This window comes from Carcharhinus amblyrhynchos, chromosome 3 (assembly GCF_965287045.1).
Source record: "Carcharhinus amblyrhynchos chromosome 3, sCarAmb.v2.hapA, whole genome shotgun sequence".
Classification (NCBI taxonomy): Eukaryota; Metazoa; Chordata; class Chondrichthyes; order Carcharhiniformes; family Carcharhinidae; genus Carcharhinus; species Carcharhinus amblyrhynchos.
Genome location: NC_137326.1, coordinates 77,182,634 through 77,207,182, shown reverse-complemented (window position 1 = coordinate 77,207,182; position 24,549 = coordinate 77,182,634). Strand labels below are relative to the sequence as shown.

Here is a 24,549-nt window from a genome sequence, read left to right as displayed (position 1 = left end):
TATGGATATTAACTTTGCTGGCAAGTCTGTAATGTGGCACTTTAGTAAACGCTTTTTCGAAGTCCACGTGCACCAGTTCAACTGCATTAACCTCACCAACCCTCTCTGTTGCTGACTAATTAATAATTTTCTTGACCAAGTTTCAAAGTAATGCTTAACTTAAATTTACACAGGAAAGATTACTCATCTATATGCATACCTGTATTCCAGTATTCAACAGTGTCAGATCAACATAACTCGGACAGGTAACTGAAGATATTCCCTTAAAAAGAAGCCTGTCATCATGGCAATGGGTAAGTGTATTACACTGAAATACAAAAATGAAATGAGAGAGTATGGAGGCACCAGAGAGGGTGGAACAAGGGCTGTGGAGCAAGCAATCAGGATGAGCACTGGAGGGTCTAATAACCACAAATAGAATTAGCCCGATGTCCCATTAAATGGAGGTAGACCTCCTAACCACCTCACTTTGGCATCCACTTACCTCTATTGCCATCTCAGACTTGTTTCAGGAGATGGCAACCACAACCCACACCCAACTCTCAAAGATAAAAATACCAGGTGAGTGTACTGGCTTTCTGTGGTCCGGAACACAGCGTCAGGAAATGGCCCAAATTCATATTTCTCAAACTGAAGACAAAATTCAGCCCTTTGTCTTCTTCACAATTTGCTTTCTTATTATCTTTGCATCATTAGTGAATTTGGCTACAATGCACTCTGTCCCTTCATTCAAGTCATTAATGCAATTTATAAATCAATGAGACCCAGCACTGATCCCTAATCCTGAAAATTATCCGTTTCCCCCAACTCTGTTTCTTGTTAGCCGATTCTCTCTATCTATACCAACATATCCACCCACTCACCATCCCACCATCCCAAACACTGTGAGTTTTTATCTTGTGCAGCAGCTTTCTATTTAAAGAGAACTTTCCTTATTAATTTTACAAATTTGCCTTCACCTGAACAATCCCTCTACCCCCGCTCTTATTTATTTGAAGCCCTCTCAACAGCCCTGAATATTTGCTTCACCAGGACATTGGCCCCAGCATTATTAATATGAAGCCTCTCCAAACAGAAGCAACTCTCTTTTTTCCCAATACTAGTACCAGAATCTTATGAAAACATGCTCGGATGAAGGGTTGATATTTTGGTACCCCTCAATAGTTTAATAGATCACATCTGAGGTATTATTATCTGAGATATCAGACAATGGCTGGCAATTATAGATCCAGAGCCAGCTCAGGTCAGGATCTATAAGACAGGAAGAGTAGCATAAATAGCTGTATCAGGATTTCACATGTTTAACTAATGAGTGTAATTCCTCACTTTCACCTAGGGAGGAATCAAATGATCAGTGCAGAGGTGAGGGCAGAAACAGGGAGCAGCATCATCTCGCCCATTATTAGGAATTCTACTATCAGTTCCATGCCCATTACAATCAATGTGGAGAGAGTTTGCCAGAACAGCTTGGAAGGTAAGATACCAACAAAATCTATGGGCATCAACAGCAGGGGAAGGATAATTCTCTAAATGGATTCTATTAAATTAATGTGAAATTATAAGGTGCTAGATTATTTTTGTTTGTAGACCTTAACCAGTGTTTTCCATAATGTCCCAGTATGGAAAAACACTAGTTTTTGGATGGAGAAATGCTGAAATTTCTATCCCAGGCGTGTGGTGATGCATTTTGACAGGAAGAACATGAAGAGACAATATAAAATTCTTAAAGAGATGCAGGAACAGAGGCAGGTGTGTGTATGCACATAGATCACTGAAGGTGGCAGGGCTGGTGGAGAGAGCAGTTAATAAAGTAAACAGTATCCTGCGCTTTGTTAATAGGGTCATAGAGACCAAGAGCCATGGGATTGTGCTGAATTTATACAAGACACCAGTTGGGCCTCAGTTGGAAACTTGCATATAGTTCTGAGCCCCACGATGTAGGAAGGATACAAACGCATTGGAGTGCAGAAGAAGTTTAGCAGAATGGTTCCAGAGATGAGAAACTTGAGTTGTGAGAATAGGTTTGAGAGGTTGGGACTATTTGTCTTGGAGGGAAGAGGGCTAAGAAAAGATTTGATAGAGATGTCCAAACTTTTGAGGGGACTAGACAGAATAGATAGGGAGAAGCTGTTTCCATTTATAAAAGGATCAAGAACAAGAGGGCACAATTTTAAAGTGATTTGAAAAAGAAGCAAATATGATGTGAGTTTTTTTTCACACAATGAATAGTTTGGGCTTGAAATACCCAAAGATTTAAAGCGACCAAAACTCAGACATGCATATCTGAGGCTCCTTTTAGCTCTCTTCCTTACGAGGAGAATAGTCACAACCTTTCCAATCTATTCTCATAAATCAAGTTTTTCATCTCTGGAACCATTCCCCTAAACCTCTTCTGCGCTCCAATGCGTTCACATCCTTCGTATGGTGTGGAGCTCAGAGCTACGCACAAGATTCCAGCTGATGTTCATGGATGACATGGGATCAAGAATTGGGCATTGTCTTTTCAGATCCTGGGTTTGAAACAGCCCCACCAAATAAAGAGGAAATGTTTCCTTTTGTGCCTTAGTGCATTATATTGACAACATTAAAACTAATTAAAGCATTAGTTTTAATGTTCTCAATATAATTTACATCGTAGTTGATGACATGAAGTTGCCCGAACCCGTGTTGTTGTCATATTGAAATAATGATTTTACATGAGAATGGGTGACTAGCAAATGGAAATGTCACACTGACACAAAAATAACATTTGTAGATTCCAATATATTGTGCTGCAATAGATATTTGAGCCTGGGAGTGCTTGATGGGTAATGTAGAGGAGGCTTTTCTCTGCATAAAACTCGTTCAGGGTCTGACGTGAGTGATTGGAACTGGTTAGAGGGAGCTTTACTCTGTAGAGTTCCATTTCTAAGTATGGATGTTAGTTGCTCAGATTAGCACAAGTTTACCCTGCAGATGAATATGAATAGAATGTAAAATCTTCTCCCTATTTTACTTGCAGGAGAATCTTATGATCAACTAATAAACTGTCATAAAAAGATCCTGAAGGATAAACTTGAATATATTACTGATTACACATCCACTGCAGGGGAACGTGTTTGTCTCCTTCAGAGATTCACAGACCTTTGGATCACTGATGGCAACTGCAATGAGCTTCAGATACAGCACGAGGTAACGGAGATTCAATCGTCCTCACCTGGACATGGCAGGGCAGCTTTTAAATCAATGAAGCACACGGACATTTTCAGACCCATGCACCAACAACGGCGACCAAGAGTGGTCATTACCCGTGGGATCGCAGGCATTGGGAAGACAATTTACGTAAAGAAGTTCCTCCTTGAGTGGGCAATGTCGAAAACACACCAGGAGTATGATTTTATGTTTGTCTTTCCATTCTGCGAGCTCAATCTGATTTCTGAGGAAAGCATGAGCCTTGTGCAGCTGCTGCAACAACATTACCCACACATGAAGCAAATGGGCGACACTTACCCAAAGGATTCTGCCCGCTTTCTGTTCATTTTTGATGGTCTGGATGAAAGCCGATTTTCTTTGGAGTTTGAAAGTAACCCTGTCTGTTCTGATATAACGAAGCGAGTGCCCCTCCGATCATTATTGACAAACCTGATCAAAGGCGATCTCCTCCATTCAGCATCTGTTTGGATAACATCACGCCCATCAACAATGCACCAAATTCCATCCTGCTACGTGGACAGAGTGACAGAAATACAGGGATTTCAAGATGAGGAAAAGGAAGAGTATTTCAGAAGGAAATGCCAGAACGGCCAACTGGCAGAGAAAGTTATTGCACTGGTAAAGAAGCAAAGTAGCCTTTGGATGATGTGCTATGTGCCTGCTTTTTGCTGGATCCTTTCCACTGTTTTGGAACATACCTTTGAGTCAGAATCAGCTGAGGAATTTAGAGGGAACACAGTAACTGAGGTTTATACCAATTTTCTGGTTGTCATGGTGACATACCACCATACTCATCGTAGCCACGGAAAGGAAAAGATTGAGGAGACCCGCAAGTTACTCCAGTCAGATCAAGAGGCATTACTCAATTTGGGCAAACTGGCATTCCAGTATCTGAAGTCTTGCACCTTTGTCTTTTACGAGGAGGATTTTAAGTCTTTTAATATTGATATTTCATCTATCTGTGGTGGGTTCTGTAGAGAATATTACATTGAACACACTGCGTTTTCCCAGAGGCGGGTCTACTCTTTTGTCCATGCTACAGTCCAAGGGTACTTTGCTGCTCTCTATATTTTTGTAACCTACCACAATGAGAAACGGAACCTCATGACATGTAGCCTGCTTGGGCGGATCTGGGAGACCATTTCAAAGCCCACCTTCTTTGGGATTTGTAAAAGTGCTTGCAGAGAAGTGGTTCAGAGTCACACCGGCCATTTGGACCTGTTTCTCCAATTTCTCTGTGGCTTGGGAAGGGAGAGAATTCAAAAGCGTTTGCAAGGTCTCCTAACCCATGTGGAGGAACAGAAAGATGACGTACAGAGCACCATAAGCTACATGAAGAAGATGCTACAGACTGACATCCCTCCAGAGAGGTGCATCAATCTGTTCCATTGTCTAAATGAGCTAAATGATAAGTCAGTAGTGAGGGAGATCAATGAATCCCTCCATCAGGGAGTGCTGTGCTCCAAAAAACTATCGTTGGCTGATTATTCAGCGTTGGCCTTCGTTCTTAAAACATCAGATATGGACAGAAAAGAATTCCATTTATCCAAGTATACGATATCACCAGATGGATTGAAAAGACTATTGCCAGTTGTGAAATCCTTTGAAAAAATAACGTAAGTACTTTGTCCATAAAAGAATAGGAGAGTCCGTTTCACTTTTCTATGACAAAGTAATTTGAAATGTTACTTTAAGTTCAAGGCTCAAAGAGGAAAGATGTGCAAACAGTTCAGATTCAGATCAAAGTTGCTGAGAATGTGACCAAATGCCGAAGGACAGCACAGAAGGAAGAACAGGCGATATGATCAATTTGACAAGTATTTGTTTTTTGGACTGGCAAATGGACTGAGACCTTTTAAGATTAGTACTCTCATTTTAATGAGAATTGCTAATTCTGCCAGGACTTTCAGTGTACCAGATGGTAAACAGCATTCACATTCAATTTAACCCATTCACATTCTGGCACTGGTGGGACATATGGTCCTTTCACATTCTGGCACTGGATGGGATAGTCGGTTAGACACTATGGGGTCAGGTGGGACAAGTGGTCAGTCAATGTCTTTTCATCCTCAGGCACTTGGTCGATCAGTGAGTCAGGCACTGTCCTTTCACACTCTGGGACTGAGTGGGACAATGCGTCAGACACTGAATTTTCGTACTTTGAGACAGGGTGGGACAGTGGGACAGGCACTGTCCTTTCACACTTTGGGACTGGATGGGAGCTTGCCTCATATACTGTCCTTTCACATTCTAGGGCTACAATGGGTTGTCCACTCACTGCAGAGATGTCTATTTAAACCACCTTCCCACAGTGGGTATTGAATAAATAATCTGCATGAGACAGGGCAGGTTAACCTCACAGCTTTGCCAAAGCATTTAAACATCTTAAATGTAGTCTATCAGCAATGCCGTTGGAAAAGAGCAAACCAGATGATCTATTGCAGGAATATTATTTATATATAACTCTTTGTTTTACCGCATCTTTTTCTGGACATTATGTGATCTATTTGACCCACTGTTTGAATTCCAGGCTAACAGGTAGTATCATGAATGAAAAAATGATTGATTCTATGAGTGATCTCCTGCTCGCCAGTAATAACCAAATCAAGGAGTTATGGTAAGTTGGAATTTGGTTTTAGAACTTTTGGTGTACAATTCTTAGAAGAATCTCATTGTTATGCATCAACCTTGGCTCAATTGTCAAACACTTGTTTCTGATTCAGATAGTCATAGGTTTGAAATTCCAGACCAGAGACATAAGTGCAAAAGGCTGACATTGCAGTACTGTACAAAGGGAGTATTATGCCACGGGGGCTTCTTTCTTTCAGATGAGAATCTGTCCTGTCACTCAGATAGATGTAAATGATCCAGTTGCATTAAAGAACAGTAGGGAAATTGGCTCGAGTCAAGGACCAGTATTTATTTCTCGACACACATCATTGAAGCAGATCTCAGAAAAGTACTTCATTGATGTGAAGCAGTTTGGGACATCCTGAGATCATGGAAACTGCTTTATAAATGAAAGTTTTCTGTCTCATGGGAAGCAAATGAGGATAAGCAGCTTTGCCTCTATCTCAGTGGTCCACTGCACTACCATGTCCAGCACTGAGCCATAAGGAACACAAGATCCTGGATTCCATACTAGGATTACAGCCACTTGTTTCATCTCTGCATCCTGTCAAAGATCAGTATCCCTCCTCTGCCAGAATATTATGCTGCTGCTTACCAACCGTGCTGATGCGTAAAGAATAGTGACATGCTGAAGAGTGTCCACTGCCCTGGAAAGATACCCCAGTGACAGTCAGCACCTTTGGACATGGGAGGAAATGGGAGACAAAGAATTTGTTGAACGGTTGATTAGCTGGCAGCAGAGTCTAACTGAAAATTCCATTAGCAGTTAGTGACTGGTTAGTGACTGTGTGCACCTCACACACAATAATTTCCAAGGGAATTAATATTAATTCAGTATTTAATCATGAGGGCACCATAGTTATGATGTCCACGCAGTTTGTCTGGTCACTGGTTAGTGATCAGTGCTGGTAACTGAGGCTGAACAATTCAACTTCTTGATAGAATAAGAACAAAGAAGAGTACAGCACAGGAACAGGCCTTTCAGCCCTCCAAGCCCAATTGGATCATGATGCCCTAACTAAATTAAAAGTAACTCTGTCCTTACTCAGTCCATATCCCTCTATTCCCTCCCTATTCATGTACCACCCAGATGCCTGTTAAATATTGCAAATGTACCTGCTTCTACCACCTCCTCTGGCAGCACGTTCCAGGCACCCAACACTCTGCATAAAAAACTTCCATGCATGTCTCCCTTAAACTTTCCTCCTCTCACCCTGAATCTGTGCTCCCTTGTAATTGATGAGCTCAGCTGACACAGCAAGAACTGAAGGTCAAGCTTGGGGCATTCTTGTCATAGCTGACTCAGCCACCCATTTCAAGCCACCAGCAACTGGTGACTTCATTTTTTTCAAACCTAGGGAATGTATTCAACATTTTACTGTTTCTCCTTGATTATCTTGAACTGAATGTTCCCTGATAATTGTTGTTGCTTATTGCTGAAAGTCTTCTGAAGATTTGCTGAGGAAATTCAGACAATAAATAGTTACTGGGTAATTGGTACTAAATTTCTCTTCTGGTCTGAACTGACCTTCACCATGAACGTGATCAAGGTTGCTGCTCAGGATTGTTATGCCCTCTGTGTCACGGGTGTCCAAACTTGCTGGAGCCCATAGAACCTTGGGGCAACTTAATCAGTTTAAATATTTATTCCTACTAACTCAAACCACCAGTGCAAATTTGACATTTATCCATCAGCAATCAACAGTGTCAATAACAACCTCTTCCAAACCTGCCCATCCATAATATTCAAACAAAACATACCAACAAATAAGAAATTAAAGTGTTAGGGTTAGGCTTAGGAATGGAGTTTGCTGGACTTTGAAGACCAAGTTGCCTGTATGATGATGGGCTATAGACGGCCCTAGGACTACAGGCTCCTATTCTATGAGTTTATTGTAAATGTGATATGATTTACATTCCAGCCTGACAAATAACACACTGGGAGATACAGGCCTCAAAAAGCTGGCTGCTGCACTGATGAGTTCGAGCTGCAGACTGGAAACACTTCTGTGAGGAAACCTTTTTTACTTCTCAAAATTGCTTAGTTGCTTCAGGATACTGCCACAAGTATAAAGGTCCATCCTGTATTTACATCTAACTTGGCTGTCTGGTGATTCATGAAAAATCCTCATGCAATCACAAACTCTATGTTAGCATTAAGGCTTCTTTCTGAAAAGGGATAGGGAGAAGAGGTATAATGGCACATTTGTACTTATCCTACTGATACTGAGACCACCTCTTGTAAAAGCATTAAGGGAACTTTACACTGTATCTAGTTCATTCAGTGCCCGATGTAGGAACATTTAATGAAACAATGTAGATGGAGCTTTACTCTGTATCTAACCTATGCTGTACGTAATCTGGGAGAGTCAATGGGACAGTTTGAAAGGAAATGTGCTCTGTACTTAACCTATGTTGTTTCAAGTTGGGACGCAGGATTTTGATAGGCAAGCTTCAGTTTGACATTCACAACATATTTTCCTGAAAAAGTATGGCACCTCTCCTCAAGAAAATCTTAATATTGGTGCAGCTTCACCTACTGTATATGTTCTATGGATTAGATATACTGTTAGTAATCCATGAGATAATTTTTTAAAGGTTTTATGATTCTCATGCTTGTAGATACTGAGTGATTGAATTCTGTACATGTATTAAATGATGCTTTCTTCAAAAAATTTTCTATCATCTGCAGTCTGTGTACAAATGATCTCACAGATCAGTGCAGTGAAGACCTCGTCTCCATTTTAAGGACAAATCGAATTCTGAAGGAATTAGACCTGAAATACAACCAGCTGAAAGATGCAGGAGTGAAGCAGCTTTCTGTTGCACTGCAAGACTCTGACTGTGAGATTGAGACCCTGGGGTAGGCGGCCATTGTCATGGTAAACTGATCCAGCTGAATGTCAAACCTTCTTTTGACAATACCTAATGATGTCTGTGTGATTTATCTAGGTTATGGGGCAATGAGTTCACACACCACTGCTGTGAAGAACTGGCACTCGCTCTTAAAACCAATAAATCATTGAGAAGCCTGGATCTTGGCTACAATACTATTGGAGACCTGGGAATAAAACTGCTGTGTGCAGTGATTAAAGATGATGGCTGTAAAATAGAGAAATTAGGGTAGGTAACACCACTTTGTGATTGTTACTGTCCACTCATCAACAACCACCTGGAGAACAGTATCAGCAGTAAAAACCTACATACACATTTCATGTACAATGACAGCAGTGCTTCCTCAGTGTCTTCTCAGCGAGAGGCTTTATTAAGCTGAACGGACATGGCAGCCTACAATGACCTTGCCTCGTAACAGTCTTATGACCACAACAAATCAGATATGATCAGACTTATTACATTTCACAACTCAAAATCCCCCTTTCCATTTCAACAGGATATACAAATATCTCCTTTTTCCCTAGTGATTAAAGATACCTTTGCGTGCATGATCCCAGCCTGACTCTGAGTTGTTATCCTCATTCATTAATAACTGCTTAATCCAGTCTCTATACATGCACTGCGCATAGTTATTTCTTTGAGAAAACTCCGTACTAAGTGTCTTTTCAGGCAAGAAAACCAATGCGATCTGGGCCAGTATGTCCACCGCATATCAGGTTGTAATCATCCCACGCTTGGGGGTACCCCCACTTGAAATATGTTGGTTTGGAATCCCCAGGTATGTGGGGCTACATGTGGTGAGACGTTAGTCTCTGGATAGGACCACTTTCCGTGCCTGTAATCAGTCTGGATTGCTTTGTATATGTTAGATTTACTTAATTTCTTGATGAGCTCTTTGGTGATTTTCACTACAGTCTCAGCCTTTCCATCCAACTAGTAATTATGCAGAGATGACGTGTAGTGCTGAATTTCCAAATCCTTTGTGAAATGACTGAATTCTTAACTCATGAACTCAGGACCATTGTCACCCACCACACTGTCTGCAATACTATACCGACTGAAGTGTTCTTTTAGACTTCCTATTATTTCTCCCTTTGCTGTTGATGAAGTCAGCTCTTCCAACTCCCTGTATAAAGAATAAAGAGAAGTACAGCACAGGAACAGACCCCTCGACCTTCCAGGCCCATGCCAATCATGATACCTCGGTAGTTAGAATCCTAGTCTACTGTGACAAGATAATCAGTTCCTACCAAAGTAAAAAAGCTCTATTCTAAACTTCATCCATTGTCTGTCTGGTTGGCATGCATCATCAATGGCTCTCTAATTTGTTTAGCTTTGTAATTGCTACATGCACCACACTGGCCAAAGTGGTCTTTAATTTCATTGCTCATGTTCATCCAGTGGAGCCCGTCTCAGGGTGGATTCAATTCCTTGATGGTTTGCATGGATGTGCTTCAGCATCCCTTCACTTAGGGCTGATTACTCTATTTTCTTTGAACAAGATGCCATCAAAGAAATCAGCAGCATGTCTGCAATGTGCATCTGTTTCCCTTGCTCGTATATCATCCCCGAATGATATCTTTGTGAACAAAGTAATGTTCTTTGCAGATGCTTTGGAGCAGATAGTAGCCATTTGTGAAAAATGCTTTGAATGGACTTGTGACTAGATTCACTGATTCTGTGTCTCTCACAAGCAGGTATTGATGAAAATGCCCATTGACAAAAACAACAGCCAGGCACTCATTTGTAGCATCATTCCATTTATATTAGAACCCTAAATGCAAATACAGCAGGTTGTCTTTGCTGTATCCGTGTTGTTCCCAAACCCATCTCGTTGGCGTCACAGTGGCAGGTGAATTCCTCATTGAACTGGCATTGTCTTCACTCATTGCTTGAATTTAGCGAATGCTGCTTTTGCTCTGTTCCCTATACTACTGTACATCCTTGGCAGTGAGCTTGCATAATGGTTTATACTCTTCTGACAAATGATCGCTGCACTGCTTTCATATCTGTTGATCACTGCATCACTGATACTGCTCTCACCTTACAAGGAGCTGGGCAAAGACCTTTTACTGTCTATGTATTTGACTCCTGGCATCTTCAGTTGCAATTTTTTCTGATTCAGAATCATCTTGCAAACAGTAGTATTAAATTGTGACCATGGTCAACTATGGCTTCTTCTATTGTATCCCCACATCCATCGTCCAATATGGCTACTATTCCAGGAAGATCACTGACTATCTCGTGCTGCCTGTGTTAATACTCTAACAGCATGTGCAATCATCTGTATCTCCTAATTGGTGTCCACAATATATTTAGGAAGCTGCTTTTTTGATCCAGCTTCACTTGCCAATAATCATCCTTTGCATCCAAGCTAGTGAATACATTTGCTTGGCAATTTGCAGCAAAATTCCTTTGATTGTTGACATGGGGTAGTGAGATCTCTTCAGTGGTTTATTTAGATCCTTTGGATCTTAAGCATACTCACAGCTTTCCAGATTGTTAACATGCTGCTAATCCAGCCTGTAGGAGTTTCCAGCTCTACTATCTTGTCTCTTAGGTTGAGTTGAGGACGGCTAGAACTCTGCTTGGCATCATCAACTTCAGTTATTTTCCTAGTAGACATCCCAACCCTATAAACTTTTATGATGGTGGGGGGAAACCCCAAATTATATACTGTAATTTTATATAGAATCTATAGTTTTAAAAAATGGGCACAAAAGCCAACGATAAATGTATATTCAGTCAGTGGACACAGAATCGTATCTTGTTTCAGACAAGGATACACCAAAGGCCATACAGAAAGAGACTTGCATCTCCTGTAGAGATTCTGTGCTGATGATCATCTCAGGATAAATTACATCCTGTGAGAAATGTCACAGACCGGTTTGTGGCTTTTCATTTTCCAGGAATATATAAAGACAAAAGGGCAGCAGCAGAATTTATCAAATGTTGGCTAGTTCTGGTGTGTCAACGTGTGGCATAAGAAGAAAGACCCTGCACATGTTTGCAGGTAACTCTCTCTCTTTGATTGCTGAAGCAAGCAAGGCCAGCAAAGCCACAGCTGGAAAGGAAACAAGGCAGCTTTCCAGCTGAGCCCTAGAACACTGAAATCTCAAAACTACTATTCATCTGCTGAAGTCAGCTGGATTCATAAACTGCAACAGCCACAATGTTCCACCATCTACTCTTCACAGACAAAAATCGATTTGCATATTTTTAAGCTAATTTTTTGCTGAATTCTTGTTTTTACTCTTTGTGAATATGTGTGCATTTGTTTATTATTTTTCTTGTGTTTAGTAGCTAATAAACTCACTCCACTTTAACTCAAAAAAGCCTGGTTAAATTGGCTCCTTCTGAAACATAAATAAAGCCTGGTTAAATTGGCTTCTTCTGAAACATAAATAAAGCCTGGTTAAATTGGCTTCTTCTGTAGCAAGCAGAGAAAACCTTTTGAAATTAACATTGTTGTGACCGACCTAGGGGTTTAATTAAAAAAAGGAAACCAATTCATCCCTCCTCACCCAGGGCATAACTTGGGGGGTAGCCCATCCCAAAGTTAACAAATTGGGAAACTTCACTAAGGGACTAGTCATAACAAAACACTCCTGTAAGATCTGTTCAACAATCAATGGTTTTGTAAGCTATGACATGTACTGAATCTCTGTTTGCATATTCAGGTTTTCCAGTTTAAGATTTAGAATTGCTTTAGCTGGAATGAGTGTCCATTGTGTCTCATCGATGATTTGCATTGGACTCTCAGACGTATTTATCCTCTTGATATGAATATTATGCCATTATATAGCCTCAATCTCATTTTAAGGATTTTATTTTGATCGCTATGTTGAGCTCTGAAGGTCATTATGTTACATGGCACACTAGTGTCTATCTGACACTTCTTTGTTTTATATTCTTCACTTGGGGTTATCAAGAGTCACAAACTATTTGATTTCTGTAGATTTGACTGAACCAATCTATTGTATGGTGTATAGCTGTTCATCTCTCCAGTGACAATCTGTATAGGCTTTTGTTACGTTACTTTCACCAAATTTGTGTGTGAAATGATTCTGCTTCCCAATGTTAAAACACTGCTTTTCCATTCTGGGATTTCTTTCTTGTCCTTTGTATGCTGTCCTCCACAATATTTGCACCCTGTTCTGTCTGTGATTTTCTGCTCTCTGGTCTAGACTGACTCTCAGCATAATGTATCAACTGGTCCACTCTGCCACACACATGTTCCATAAGAACATAAGAACATAAGAAATAGGAGCAGGAGTAGGCCATCCAGCCCTTCGAGCCTGCCCCGCCATTCAATAAGATCATGGCTGATCTGTCGTGTCTCAGTTCCACATTCCCGCCCTCTCCCCATAACCTTTAATCCCCTCGCTTATCAAAAACCCATCAACCCGTGTCTTAAAAATATTTAGCGAGGCAGCCTCCACCACCTTAAAGGGCAGAGAATTCCAGAGATTCACCAACCTTTGAGTGAAGAAGTTCCTCCTCAACTCCATTCTAAACCGCCCCCCCCTTTATCTTGAGGCTGTGCCCCCTAGTCCTACTGTCCTTTCTGAGCGGGAAGAGCCTCTCCACCTCTATCCTATCCATCCCATTCATCATCTTATACGTCTCAATGAGATCTCCCCTCATTCTTCTAAACTCTAACGAGTACAAGCCTAGTTTATTCAGCCTCTCCTCATATTTCACAACTTCCACATTTTGACACTTGTCTATCACTCTTTAGTATCAGTTTCTCATCTTTCAGTAGACCAGTTTTCACTGAAGGGTCTTGCACACCTAAAACTAATCTACCTTTAATCAGGTCATCTTTTAGCTGTCCAAATTCATGTGATTATGCAAGCTGTGTTACTACTATCAAATACTGATCAATGGTTTCTTGTGCACCTTGTATTCCAGTGTTGAAGACATAGCATTCCTACATAACATTGACTCAGGTTTCAAAGCATTCATTCAATGATTTCAAAGTCTCTATTGTCCTTTTCTTTGTCAGTTAGGTCAAGGGTACTATGCACTTTGTAACAATTAATCCCTGGCAGTGTGAGAAGCATGGCTGACATTATCGGTGCAGGTCTGCTAATTAAGTCTGTTGTAATCTCAGTTTTGCCACTGTAAGTGGTAAAACTACCAATTTTGCAACCTATCACATTTTATGTTGACTGGAGCTGGAAAAGTTACTACAGTTATTTTGTTCACTCAGTATATCTGTTTGCTTTCCTTTCATATTTGGTTTTTCATTTGTCTCTTTTTTCAGCAGCTTTAAGCCTTTGTGTGCCTGTGTTTTCTCTGCAACATTTGCAGGATTCAAAAATCTGTTTTATCTCCACTTCTAGACATTACCCTTCATGTATTAGTATGTGTTAGAGGACAGAAATGGCAGCTTACAGTGTGCTTGTCTCATGACAGAATCATATGACTCTGGCAAGTCAGATATGACATCAGTCTTATTACATTACACAACTCAAACAATATGCTTGTGATTCACAAATGACAAAGAAGGAATTTACAAAAAAATGGGAGGAGGTGGAGAAAGTAAACTGTATTTGGCATACTTCATAGAATTTACCAATATATTAGGCAAGAACCCAACTGGACTAGCAAATGGAAATGTCACAAACAGGTCAGATTTCTCTGGCTTGGCTGAGGAACTTTGTTGGGTAGTATAAAGGGAACTGCTCAATAATATACTCATAAATCTAGTACAGCAATGCTTGGATATGGTGTAATGGAGCTTAGTGTATCTGCCCTTATAATGCTGTACTTGACGTAAGAATGTTTGATTGTATAGTGCGGTGGGAGTTTAACTCTGCAATTAACCTATCTTCTAACTGTTCCAAGAGTATTAGATTGAACATTGCTGAGGGAGTTTTATTCTGTACCTGAGATATGCTTATCAAATCTATACCATTTGTTCAGATGATGTAGAGATTTATGCTTAATTCCAAACTGTCAGAATCTAGTATTAATTTAACTGTATAGGCACAGATAAGTGAGGTGAATGCTATTTCTAATAACACGTTAAATGCTTTCCTTACTCTTCAACAAACTGTGAGAAGATGAATGGGGTAGAGGATAGGCTTGGGCTTAATGAATGCAAACATTGGAATAGTTTATCCCATGTTCACATCAAATAAGCATTACATGAATATCAACTGTAAAGAAGAAAATCTTTATCCAAACAATATATATGTTACTTCTTGTTACATTTCTCCTTTGAATTTATATAAAAATCCTATCATCAAGCTGCGGTACTAATCTCTGTCCTTGGATGCTTTCTCTTTTCTTTCCTTGACTTTTTTCCTTGAATTGTGTTGCTCATCTCCACTCCTGACCCCCTATAGATTACGCCAGACTGGCTTAAGAGAAGGCTGCTGTGAGGATCTCGCCTCCACCCTCAGAACAAGCCAGAGCCTAATGGTCTTAGAGCTGGGATACAATAACCTGGGCGATGTGGGAGTACAGCGACTGTCTGCAGCACTAAAAGATCCCAACTGTAAATTACAAACTCTGGGGTAGGTGCATTTTCTTAAAAGTGACTTACTTAAAAGATTCAACAGATGAGAGGGTTATACTGAAACAATTTTTTAGTTTCTGTCAGAATTCCGGATGCAATTCATGCACAATGAAATGTTAAGTTTTTTATTTTTTGAGGTAATTTTGGATATTGACAATATCACAATATATGCCACTAATTTGCAAATCAAACCAAATATTGTGGATGATTGACATTCTGGGATAATTGGTTTGATTGACCACTGTGAACTAATGAAGACAGTAGGCAGCTATGCAAAACAGCGGAACTAATAGTTCTATGAAGGTTTGCTTGTAACCAGGAACTTCCAATTGTGACTTAGACCCAGGTTTTCACTAGCTCCTTAAAAATCTGATTTTTGTCCAGGATGGGGTAGTCTGGATTGGAAAATAGGCCCAAATTCCCAGAATAAATGGTTGCCGGATGCAGAGGGAGGCCAGGCAGAAGTCCTGCCTCTGAATTCATGTTGAATTAAATAAAAAAAGGATTGAAAAAAATAACAGCCCTCCATCCCCCACTCCTCATTCCCACACACACCACATGCCCTAGCCATGGCAACCAATGCCACCTCATGCCTCCAACTCATCCCGTTACCCACTGTTAATATATAGCATAGGCTTCAATCTGTTAGAATGGATCTTTATCTTCACACGGTAGACACTGAGATGACACAACAGTGCTTGATACGTTGTATTACCTCAGACTATTGTGTTAAGGACTCTGTATTCAATCCCTGGGATTTGTGAAGAATAAGATGTCTCACAACACCAGGTTAAAGTCCAACAAGTTTATTTGGTAGCAAAAACCACTAGCTTTTGGAGCGCTGCTTCTTCATCAGGTGAGTGGAACTTCAGTTCACAAACAGGGCATATCAAGACACAAACTCAATTTACAAAATAATGGTTGGAATGCGAGTCTTTACAGGTAATCAAGTCTTAAAGGTACAGGCAATGTGAGTGGAGATAGGGTTAAGCACAGTTTAAAGAGATGTGCGTTGTCTCCAGCTAGTTAGTGAGATTTTGCAAGCCCAGGCAAGTCATGGGGGTTACAGATAATGTGACATGAACCCAAGATCCCAGTTGAGGCCATCCTCATGTGTGCGGAACTTGATGAGAGCACGGAGAGTGCTCTGAAGGTCCAGCTCAAATGTCTTGATCAGTCTGTTGAATTGATGGGTGTGTTCTTTGGTCAGATCTGCAGATAACTGTCTGTAGTTTTCCTTGTTGTTCAGTTGTCGGTACACTTCTCTGCAGTAATTCATTCTGTTCAGTATGACAATGGCCCCTTTGTCTGCTGGTTTGATGACAATGTTGCGGTTGGTCTTGAGAGCGTAGATGGCATTGGGTTGTGCTTGAATGATGTTCGGGGCTGTCTTGTGAGTGCGGCTGATGAATCTGGTATTGACACATCTCCTGACGGCTTGGACATAGAACTCAACAGACTGATCAAAACATTTGACCCAGACCTTCAGAGAACTGTCTGTGCTCTCATCCCACATACTCCCCCTCTTGGAGATCTCTACTGCCTCCCGAAGATACACCTGGCCGTCCCATTGTATCGGGCAATGGGATCCTGTGGGAGAACCTGTCTGGCTACATCAAAGGCATCCTGAAACCCATTGTACAAAGAACCCCCAGCTTTTGTCGCGCACTATGGAGTTTCCACAGAAACTCAACACACACGGAGCAGTTGAACCAGGAGCACTCCTCATCACAATGGATGCCTTGGCACTGTACACCAGCATCCCCCATGGCAATGGCATTGCTGCAACTGCCTCAGTATTCAACGCCGACAACGGCCAATCTCCAGATGCAATTTTACAACTCATCTGCTTCATCCTGGACCACAATGTCTTCACCTTCATCAACCAGCTTTTCATCCAGATATATGGAACAGCCGTGGGGACCAAATTCATTCAATATGCCAACATCTTCATGCACAGGTTCAAACAAGACCTCTTCACCACACAGGACCTTCAACCAATGCTATACAGTAGATACATCGATGACATTTTCTTCCTTTGGACTCATGGTGAACAATCACTGAAACGACTATATGATGACATCAATAAATTCCATCCCACAATCAGACTCACCATGGACTACTTTCCAGAATCGGCTGCATTCTTGGACACATGCATCTCCATTAAGGAAGGTCACCTCAGCACACCATTATACCGCAAGCATGGGTGACTTCACGATGCTCCACTTCTTCAGCTTCCACCCTAAACACATTAAAGAAGCCATCCCCTACAGACAAGACCTCTGTATACACGGATCTGCTCAGATGAGGGGGATTGCAACAGACACCTCCAGACGCTGAAAGATCCCTCATAAGAACAGGATATGGCGCTCGACTCATCGATTGACAATTCCAACATGCCACAGCGAAAAGCCACACCGACCTCCTCAGAAGACAAAGTCGGGACACGGCAGACAGAATACCCTCCGTCATCCAGTTCTTCCCCAGAGTGCAGAAGCTACGGCATCTTCTCCAGAGCCTTCAATGTGTCACTGATGAAGACAAACATCTCGCCAAGGCCATCCCCACATCTTGCCTTCAAACAACTGCACAACCTTATCATACCATTGTTCGCAGCAAACTACCCAGCCTTCAGGAGAACAATGACCACGACACCACACAACCCTGCCACAGTAACCTCTGCAAGATGTGTCGGATCATCGACATGGATGTCATCATCTCACGTGAGAACACCATCCACCAGGTATACGGTACATACACTTCTCTCCTGTTGGGGAACACGTCAGCGGTCACGGGCATTCGGCTTCTGATCTTCGGGTAAGTGTTCTCCAAGGTGGCCTTCATAACACTTGACAGCGCAAAGTTGCTGAGCAGAGACTGATAGCCAAGTTCCGCACACGAGGACGGCCTCAACCGGGATCTTGGGTTCATGTCACACTATCTGTAACCCCCACGACTTGCCTGGGCTTGCAAAATCTCATTAACTGTCCTGGCTGGAGACAATACACATCTCTTTAACCTGTGCTTAACCCTCTCTCCACTCACATTGTCTGTACCTTTAAGACTTGATTATCTGTAAAGACTCGCATTCCAACCATTATTTTGTAAATTGAGTTTGTGTCTTTACATGTCCTATTTGTGAATTGAAATGCCACTCACCTGATGAAGGGGCAGCAGTCCAAAAGCTAGTGTCTTTTGCTACCAAATAAACCTGTTGGACTTTAACCTGGTGCGCGACTTCTTACTGTATTTACCCCGGTCCAACGTTGGCATCTCCACATCATTTGTGAAGAGTGTCACATTAATTCATAGGAGACACAATGTCCACTTAAGGAATAGTTGTTAATGCTAAAACCAAGTGAAAAAGCTAGGTACAATTGAAAACAAAATTACTTTTCAATTGCCTCCTGTTAATTTTTATAATCTTTGCCCCAGTGTCCTTTTTCAAAATGACAACCATAAGACTAATAATTACTTTATCACACTATAAACTGTCATATATTAATATGAATAGTTATAGTGCAGAATACATTGTTCTGATTGAGTATGATATAACCCAGAGAAACTTTCAACTCTGGCTTCCCATTTCTCACCAAAAATGGGTGTTTTGGGAGTTAAACTGTTGGGAACCTTGGGGGGCCATTTATCTGCCTGAATCAACTTTCAGATAGGTTCATAAATGGGTTCCATGAACTCATAGAAACATATGCCAAAATCTTGCTGCCATTTATGCCAGCAGGATCTTATGCTCCTGCCGATGGTGCACCCCTGCCGTAGGCTTCCCAGAGCAAGGGGTACGTTCAGCAGGAAACCCCATTGACAATAGAGGGACTATAAGATTCCATCGCCAATGAGCAGTGTGCCACCTCCAACTGATGTAAAACATACCACAGAGGAGTGGAGAATCCCATCCATACAAAATAGGATCCGGAGTAAGCTGTTCAGCCCTTTGAGCCTGCTCTGCAATTCAATCCGATCATGGCTGATCCTCTTTCTCAACACCATACCCAACTCTCTCCCCAAATCCCAACACCCTTAGGGTCTAGAAATCTATCTAGTTTCTTCTTAAATGTATTCAGTGATTTGGACTCCACAGCCTTTTGTGGTAGAGAATTCCATAGGCTCACCACCCTTGCTCAGTCCTAAATAGCCTACATGGTATTTTGAGACTGTGACCCCTTATTCTAGACCACTCCCCACCACAAAGAAACATCATCCCTGCATCCAGTCTATCCAGCCCTGTCAGAATTTTATATATTTTAATGAGATCCCATCTCATTCTTCTAACACCTCCGGTGACACAGACCAGTTGACCCAATCCCTCCTCATATGACAATCCTGCCATTACACCTAAAGCAGTGCTTATGCAAAATGGGAATCATATGCCTGTCATAGGATTCTGTTTTCAAATCTCAAAGAGAAATTGGTACAATGTATATGGTAAGTATCTGTCCCATTTTTCTCAGCTTTTCAAAAAATGTTCAGATCTGCCTGCTTTCTCTTTTAAAAATCTTTGTAGAACCAGGGCGTGCACTCTTTACGCTTATTCATATCATTCACATGTCTCTTGTACAACTCCGTCCCACTCTCAGTGAAGGATAACTATTGCATCTTTGAATGCTTCTGCCAAACGCTAAATGAGTCTGAACTACAGCCTCATACATACTGTCAGAACATACAGTATCTAATGAAATAAATGTATTTTATCAGCTTATGCGCATTTGTAGGGAGCACTTTTACTTTTGTGTCTGAAAGTTATAGAATAAGCACGTAATCTAGGCTGACACTTCACTATTGTACTAAGAGAGTGCAGTATTACCAGATGTGTTGCTTTTCAAAATAGACAGTCTGCATGTCTGTTCCAGTGGATGTAAAGGATCTCATGTTACTGTTTGAAGAATGGCAGGAAGTTCTCTCAGTGCCCTGGCCAATATTCATTCTTTAATCAACACCATGTAAAATTCACTCACTGCTTAGTCATCCATTTTAAATATGTGGATTCTGCGATGTGCAAATTGGCTGCTGTTGCTTAGCCTGTGGCTGAGAAATTTCATGATGCTGTTCCCGCTCCAGCATCCTTGCTTCACTGGAAATGGAGTGGAAACCCAATTCACACACGTAAATAGAAGTTCTGCTGCACATCTGGAAAAGTTTGAGCAGTGGTGAGATCACAGGAGATTCCTGGCCTATGGGATAAGAGTCACAGTGCTTCAATAATACTAGATTGCCTATGAAGGGTTTTGAGACTTCTGCAGACATATAGGCTGGGATTCACCAAAAAAAATGCAGTGTCCAAGGAGCGGGAAAATGGAAGTATTTCCCATCTGTTTTGTGGGAGTACTTGCCTGAACACATTTCTGACACTCTGAGCAATCCAGATTGCTTCATTGTGATTCACTCTGAAAATTAGCAGATGGGATCTGTTCCCACCCGAGAGGCTGGCAGCATAGTGCTGAGTAGGCCACTGCGCATGCGCAGATCTATCAGTGAGCAGATCGATGCATGAACACTGCCCTCCTCACATCGCTGGTCTCTCGATCACTGGTCTTCCTGACCACCCCATACTCTCGGACCAGCCCCAATCTCCCCACCTCTCAAACCCGACCACCCCCGATCTTACTCCCTTACACCCGATGACCAGACCTGACCTCCCCCACCCCCACCCTGATATTCAGCCCTGATTGCGCTCCTCCCTCTCCCACTGATCCCACTTGCAGAGTGGAAGTGAGTTGCTCCCCATTCGTCGCCCCCACTATGCCCTGACCACTTGGCACTGCACAAGGGCCCCCTCCCTTCCCCCTGACCTCCTAGGAAGGCCTCAATGACCTTTGTCTCCACCAGCAGGGTAGGATACTGTTCCTTGTTAGTGGGGAGCAGTTGTAAACCCCATTGGTGGAAATCACTCCCAGCAGGTGGGCGGGGCAGTGGTGGGAAGACAGTAGCAGGCCCAGTTTCCAGCGCAGAGCTTATTGTGCTTAAAGAGACTCGCAAAATGCCAGCGCAGCAGGCTAGGAGAATCCTGACCATTTTGTCGTTCTGATTTGATATTCCCTAGCTGCTTCATTACAATGAGGCTATAGTATTGCTAGGATGTGCAGTGTTAATAAAAGACAGTGAGAATGTTGTTGCTGTATTTCCTGTAGGCTGTACCGCAACAACCTGACAAGTGCCTGCTGCCCAGATCTTGCGGATGCCCTCACTGCCAGTGCCACACTAACTGAGCTCAACCTGAGCAGCAACAATCTGCAAGATTCAGGATTGAAGTCACTATCTGTGGCCCTGAAGAATCCATACTGCAGGATACAGGAAATCAAGTAAGGCTGTTTTCAATGTTGGCTTCTATTCTTTTAACTGTTGGAGTGAAATCAAAATTAACGGATACAAGATAGTTACCTGGCACAAAATCGACTCTGAGAAAAGACATTAAGATGTACTGACTTGGGCACAGACATTGCACAACAAAGAGTTAAAACCTATTAGTATCTGCATTACGGCAGGAAATAGATCAGACCTTGAGGCACCTTAGCTTGAGATAAAGCAGGGCCAAAACAATGAGTTTCAGTAACGAGATCAGTCATTGATGGGGTTATAAATATATCTACTCTATGTATAACAATGTGTTAATTGTCGATATCCATACTTGTCTATTCTATGTATAATGACGTGTTAACCGCCAATGTCCGCACTTGTCTACTCTGTGTATAACAATGTGCTAACAGCTAATGTCCGTACTTGTCTATTATTTGAAAATATATAAAAGATGCTCAACTACCATTTTAAAGTTGAGAAGGTGACTGTGTGCACTGCGGAGAGCCCAGCGCTTCTCCCAAAGCTTTGTCTGATAAAACTGTGTGTTGAATCTTAGCCCTGACTCCGAGTGATGATTTTTCCACAACATAACAAACCTATGCAAGATTACAGTAAATTGGAACAATACCCATTTCAGGAATCCTACAACACAATATTCCTTTCTCATGCACCTGAGAATCACTCAGCTTCTAAACACGAAGGGGAGGAGATCTTTATTTCCATGTCAATATTATATCTGAATACACAACAGACATTGGGATAGTCATTATGATGAGTGGAAATAGTCTCCAACTATCAGGAGATCTCACTTTGATTTCTATTTGGAGGGATGCCTAAAGAAGATTACCTTTTGGTCACCTCCTCCTCCCTAACTGCCACTCAGATCTGAAGAAAAGCTGAGGGGGAAAGGAAATAGCAAGTTAATGAAGGCCTGAAAAGCTAAGGATTACATTTTTGTTCTCACAGGTATCAATTGGATCCTCAGCACTGGAACTGTTCTGGCTATTAATCTTGTACAGGAGTTGAAAGGTCCTGCAGCCAGTGACCATTGTTGTGTGAAAGGCCTCTGACATCTGAAATAGCAACTTCATTTTTGCCTTAGTTCTATCAGGAGCTGGACCTGTGTCCACTGGGACTGTGCTACGGATCTGAACTCACATATATAGGCACATGAATTTTACATATAATCTGTCTGATTAGCACAAATAATATCAGAGACCTTGTCAAATTCAGATATTCTCAGCTGCATGACAAGTTAAATACAGAGTAAAGTACCCTTTATACTGTTCCACCAAAGACTCCCAGGTCAGGTATAGCATAGAATTAGATGGAGAGTGAAGTTACCTCTCTTTACCCACTAACAATGCAGCTTAACCAACTCAGTAAAGCTCTTCCAACTTCATGATTCCAGTCATTTTTGTTGTCCACTTCAGCCATCAAGCCATTTTGGGTAACATTTCAGGATGTATTTTATTTTTGGTAGTGGTGGGTTTTTTTTTGGTGTGAATAACATTTCTGGATTTAGTAGCATTTGGAGTTTCTAGAATAATAGGATTTGTGCAGGTTGTGATGTGGATTGATACTTTTACTGGATGCTGGTGTCAAAGTATGTTTCTGCTTGTTTCCCCTCAGCTTAAAGGACACTAGTCTGACTGCTGCTTGTATTGAGAATATTCTGTCTGTTTTGAAAGTGACATGTACACTCAGAGAACTCAACCTAAGCAGGAACAAGCTGGGTGAATCAATCAAGCTGAAGCGTTTCGCACAACGAGCCAACTGTAAACTTCATCTATAGAGCGCGAAACAGGTGATCATTTCTCTTGTTATTTAATTTGATATTCTTACAATTCTGCTCAACATTCCATGTCCAGCTCTGGACATCATTGATCTGAGACACTCACCATTCCATCTCCTACTCTGAGCAATATGGTCTAAAACACCACCTCATGTTCTACTCTGAACACCAGAGTTTGCGATCACTCACTTTCCCACTCTCAACCTCCTTAGGTTAATGTTAAGTACATCCTCTTAAGGAGGAGTAGTGTGGAGAAGGGGGCATGGTGTGCATAAGGAGAAATGGTGCGCAGTGTGTGTTTTGAAATGTCTGTACTTGTCCATTATTTGAAAATGTATAAAAGATGCTCAACTGCCATTTCAAAGTTGATAAGGTGACTGTGTACACTGCAGAGAGTCCACCACTCCTTCCAAAGCTTTTTCCGATAAAATTGCATGTTGAATCTTAGATCTGACTCCGAGTGGTGATTTTCCCACTCAGCTGGTGAGTTGGTCAGTTGGCCTCGATCGGCGAACTGGAGTAGAGATTATTGAATCTCTGGGAGTCAGACTGAGCCAATAATGCAGTTAAAAATGGGTGAAAATTAGGGAAATTTATGGGACTATCAGATAGAAACAGGCATTGATTACTTGTGCTGATCGACTAAGGACAAGGAAGTGCCTGTCTCAAACGCGCAACCTTAGACCGGTTATTAAGAGGGGAAATCCCCCACGTGAAGGTCAGGACCCTGAGGTGGGCGTAGAGGCACCAAGGCACTTAGGATCATGAAGGCCAAGTGATATAGGCCATTTAGCATCAAACTCTGTAGTGGCGAACAAACACAGAGTTTGCCACCTGTTTGCATAAAAGTTTGTGTAGTTTGTGTACTTGTCTGTCACGTTGTAAAGCGGTGCGGTAAGGTGCTGATCACTCTGATGTAGAGCCGGACTCCAGTGGAGGAAACACTTTGCCGAGAAGATAATTGTGGCCGTGAGTATAAATAGAATCCCTAACGGTGGAGAAAACACATTACTAAGGGAGTAATCGTGGCCGGGGGTGTAGAAGTCTGCAAGATGCAGATAGAGAAACTAAGTGGAAACCTGCGGGATCTCTTATTGATAAATATATGACAGACAGACAGACACTGATTAAGAAGATGGAAAGGGATGGCTGGGATGCTTCTCATACCTTAGAACAAGAAAGTGTGTAGATGGGGAAA

General features: G+C 41.7%; 1 protein-coding gene across 1 annotated transcript; it reads left to right on the top strand.

The window, feature by feature from the left end:
- The first annotated feature begins 231 nt into the window (after positions 1-231).
- Positions 232-23,351, top strand: LOC145341207 (NACHT, LRR and PYD domains-containing protein 12-like). The gene is made up of 10 exons (XM_080186130.1): positions 232-293; positions 1,337-1,474; positions 3,002-4,808; positions 5,723-5,809; positions 7,746-7,832; positions 8,516-8,686; positions 8,776-8,946; positions 15,075-15,245; positions 21,391-21,561; positions 23,189-23,351. Exons 1-10 carry the CDS (start codon positions 284-286, stop codon positions 23,349-23,351), a joined length of 2,976 nt encoding a protein of 991 aa, XP_080042256.1. The 5' UTR covers positions 232-283.
- The last annotated feature ends 1,198 nt before the right edge of the window (positions 23,352-24,549 follow it).

What these genes read in the sequence shown, in the direction of transcription:
- LOC145341207 (XM_080186130.1), top strand. An exon ending in TTGCCAGAACAGCTTGGAAG is followed by an intron (nt 1,475 to 3,001) that starts GTAAGATACCAA and finishes TTTTACTTGCAG; the next exon opens with GAGAATCTTATGATCAACTA. An exon ending in TGTAAAATAGAGAAATTAGG is followed by an intron (nt 8,947 to 15,074) that starts GTAGGTAACACC and finishes GACCCCCTATAG; the next exon opens with ATTACGCCAGACTGGCTTAA.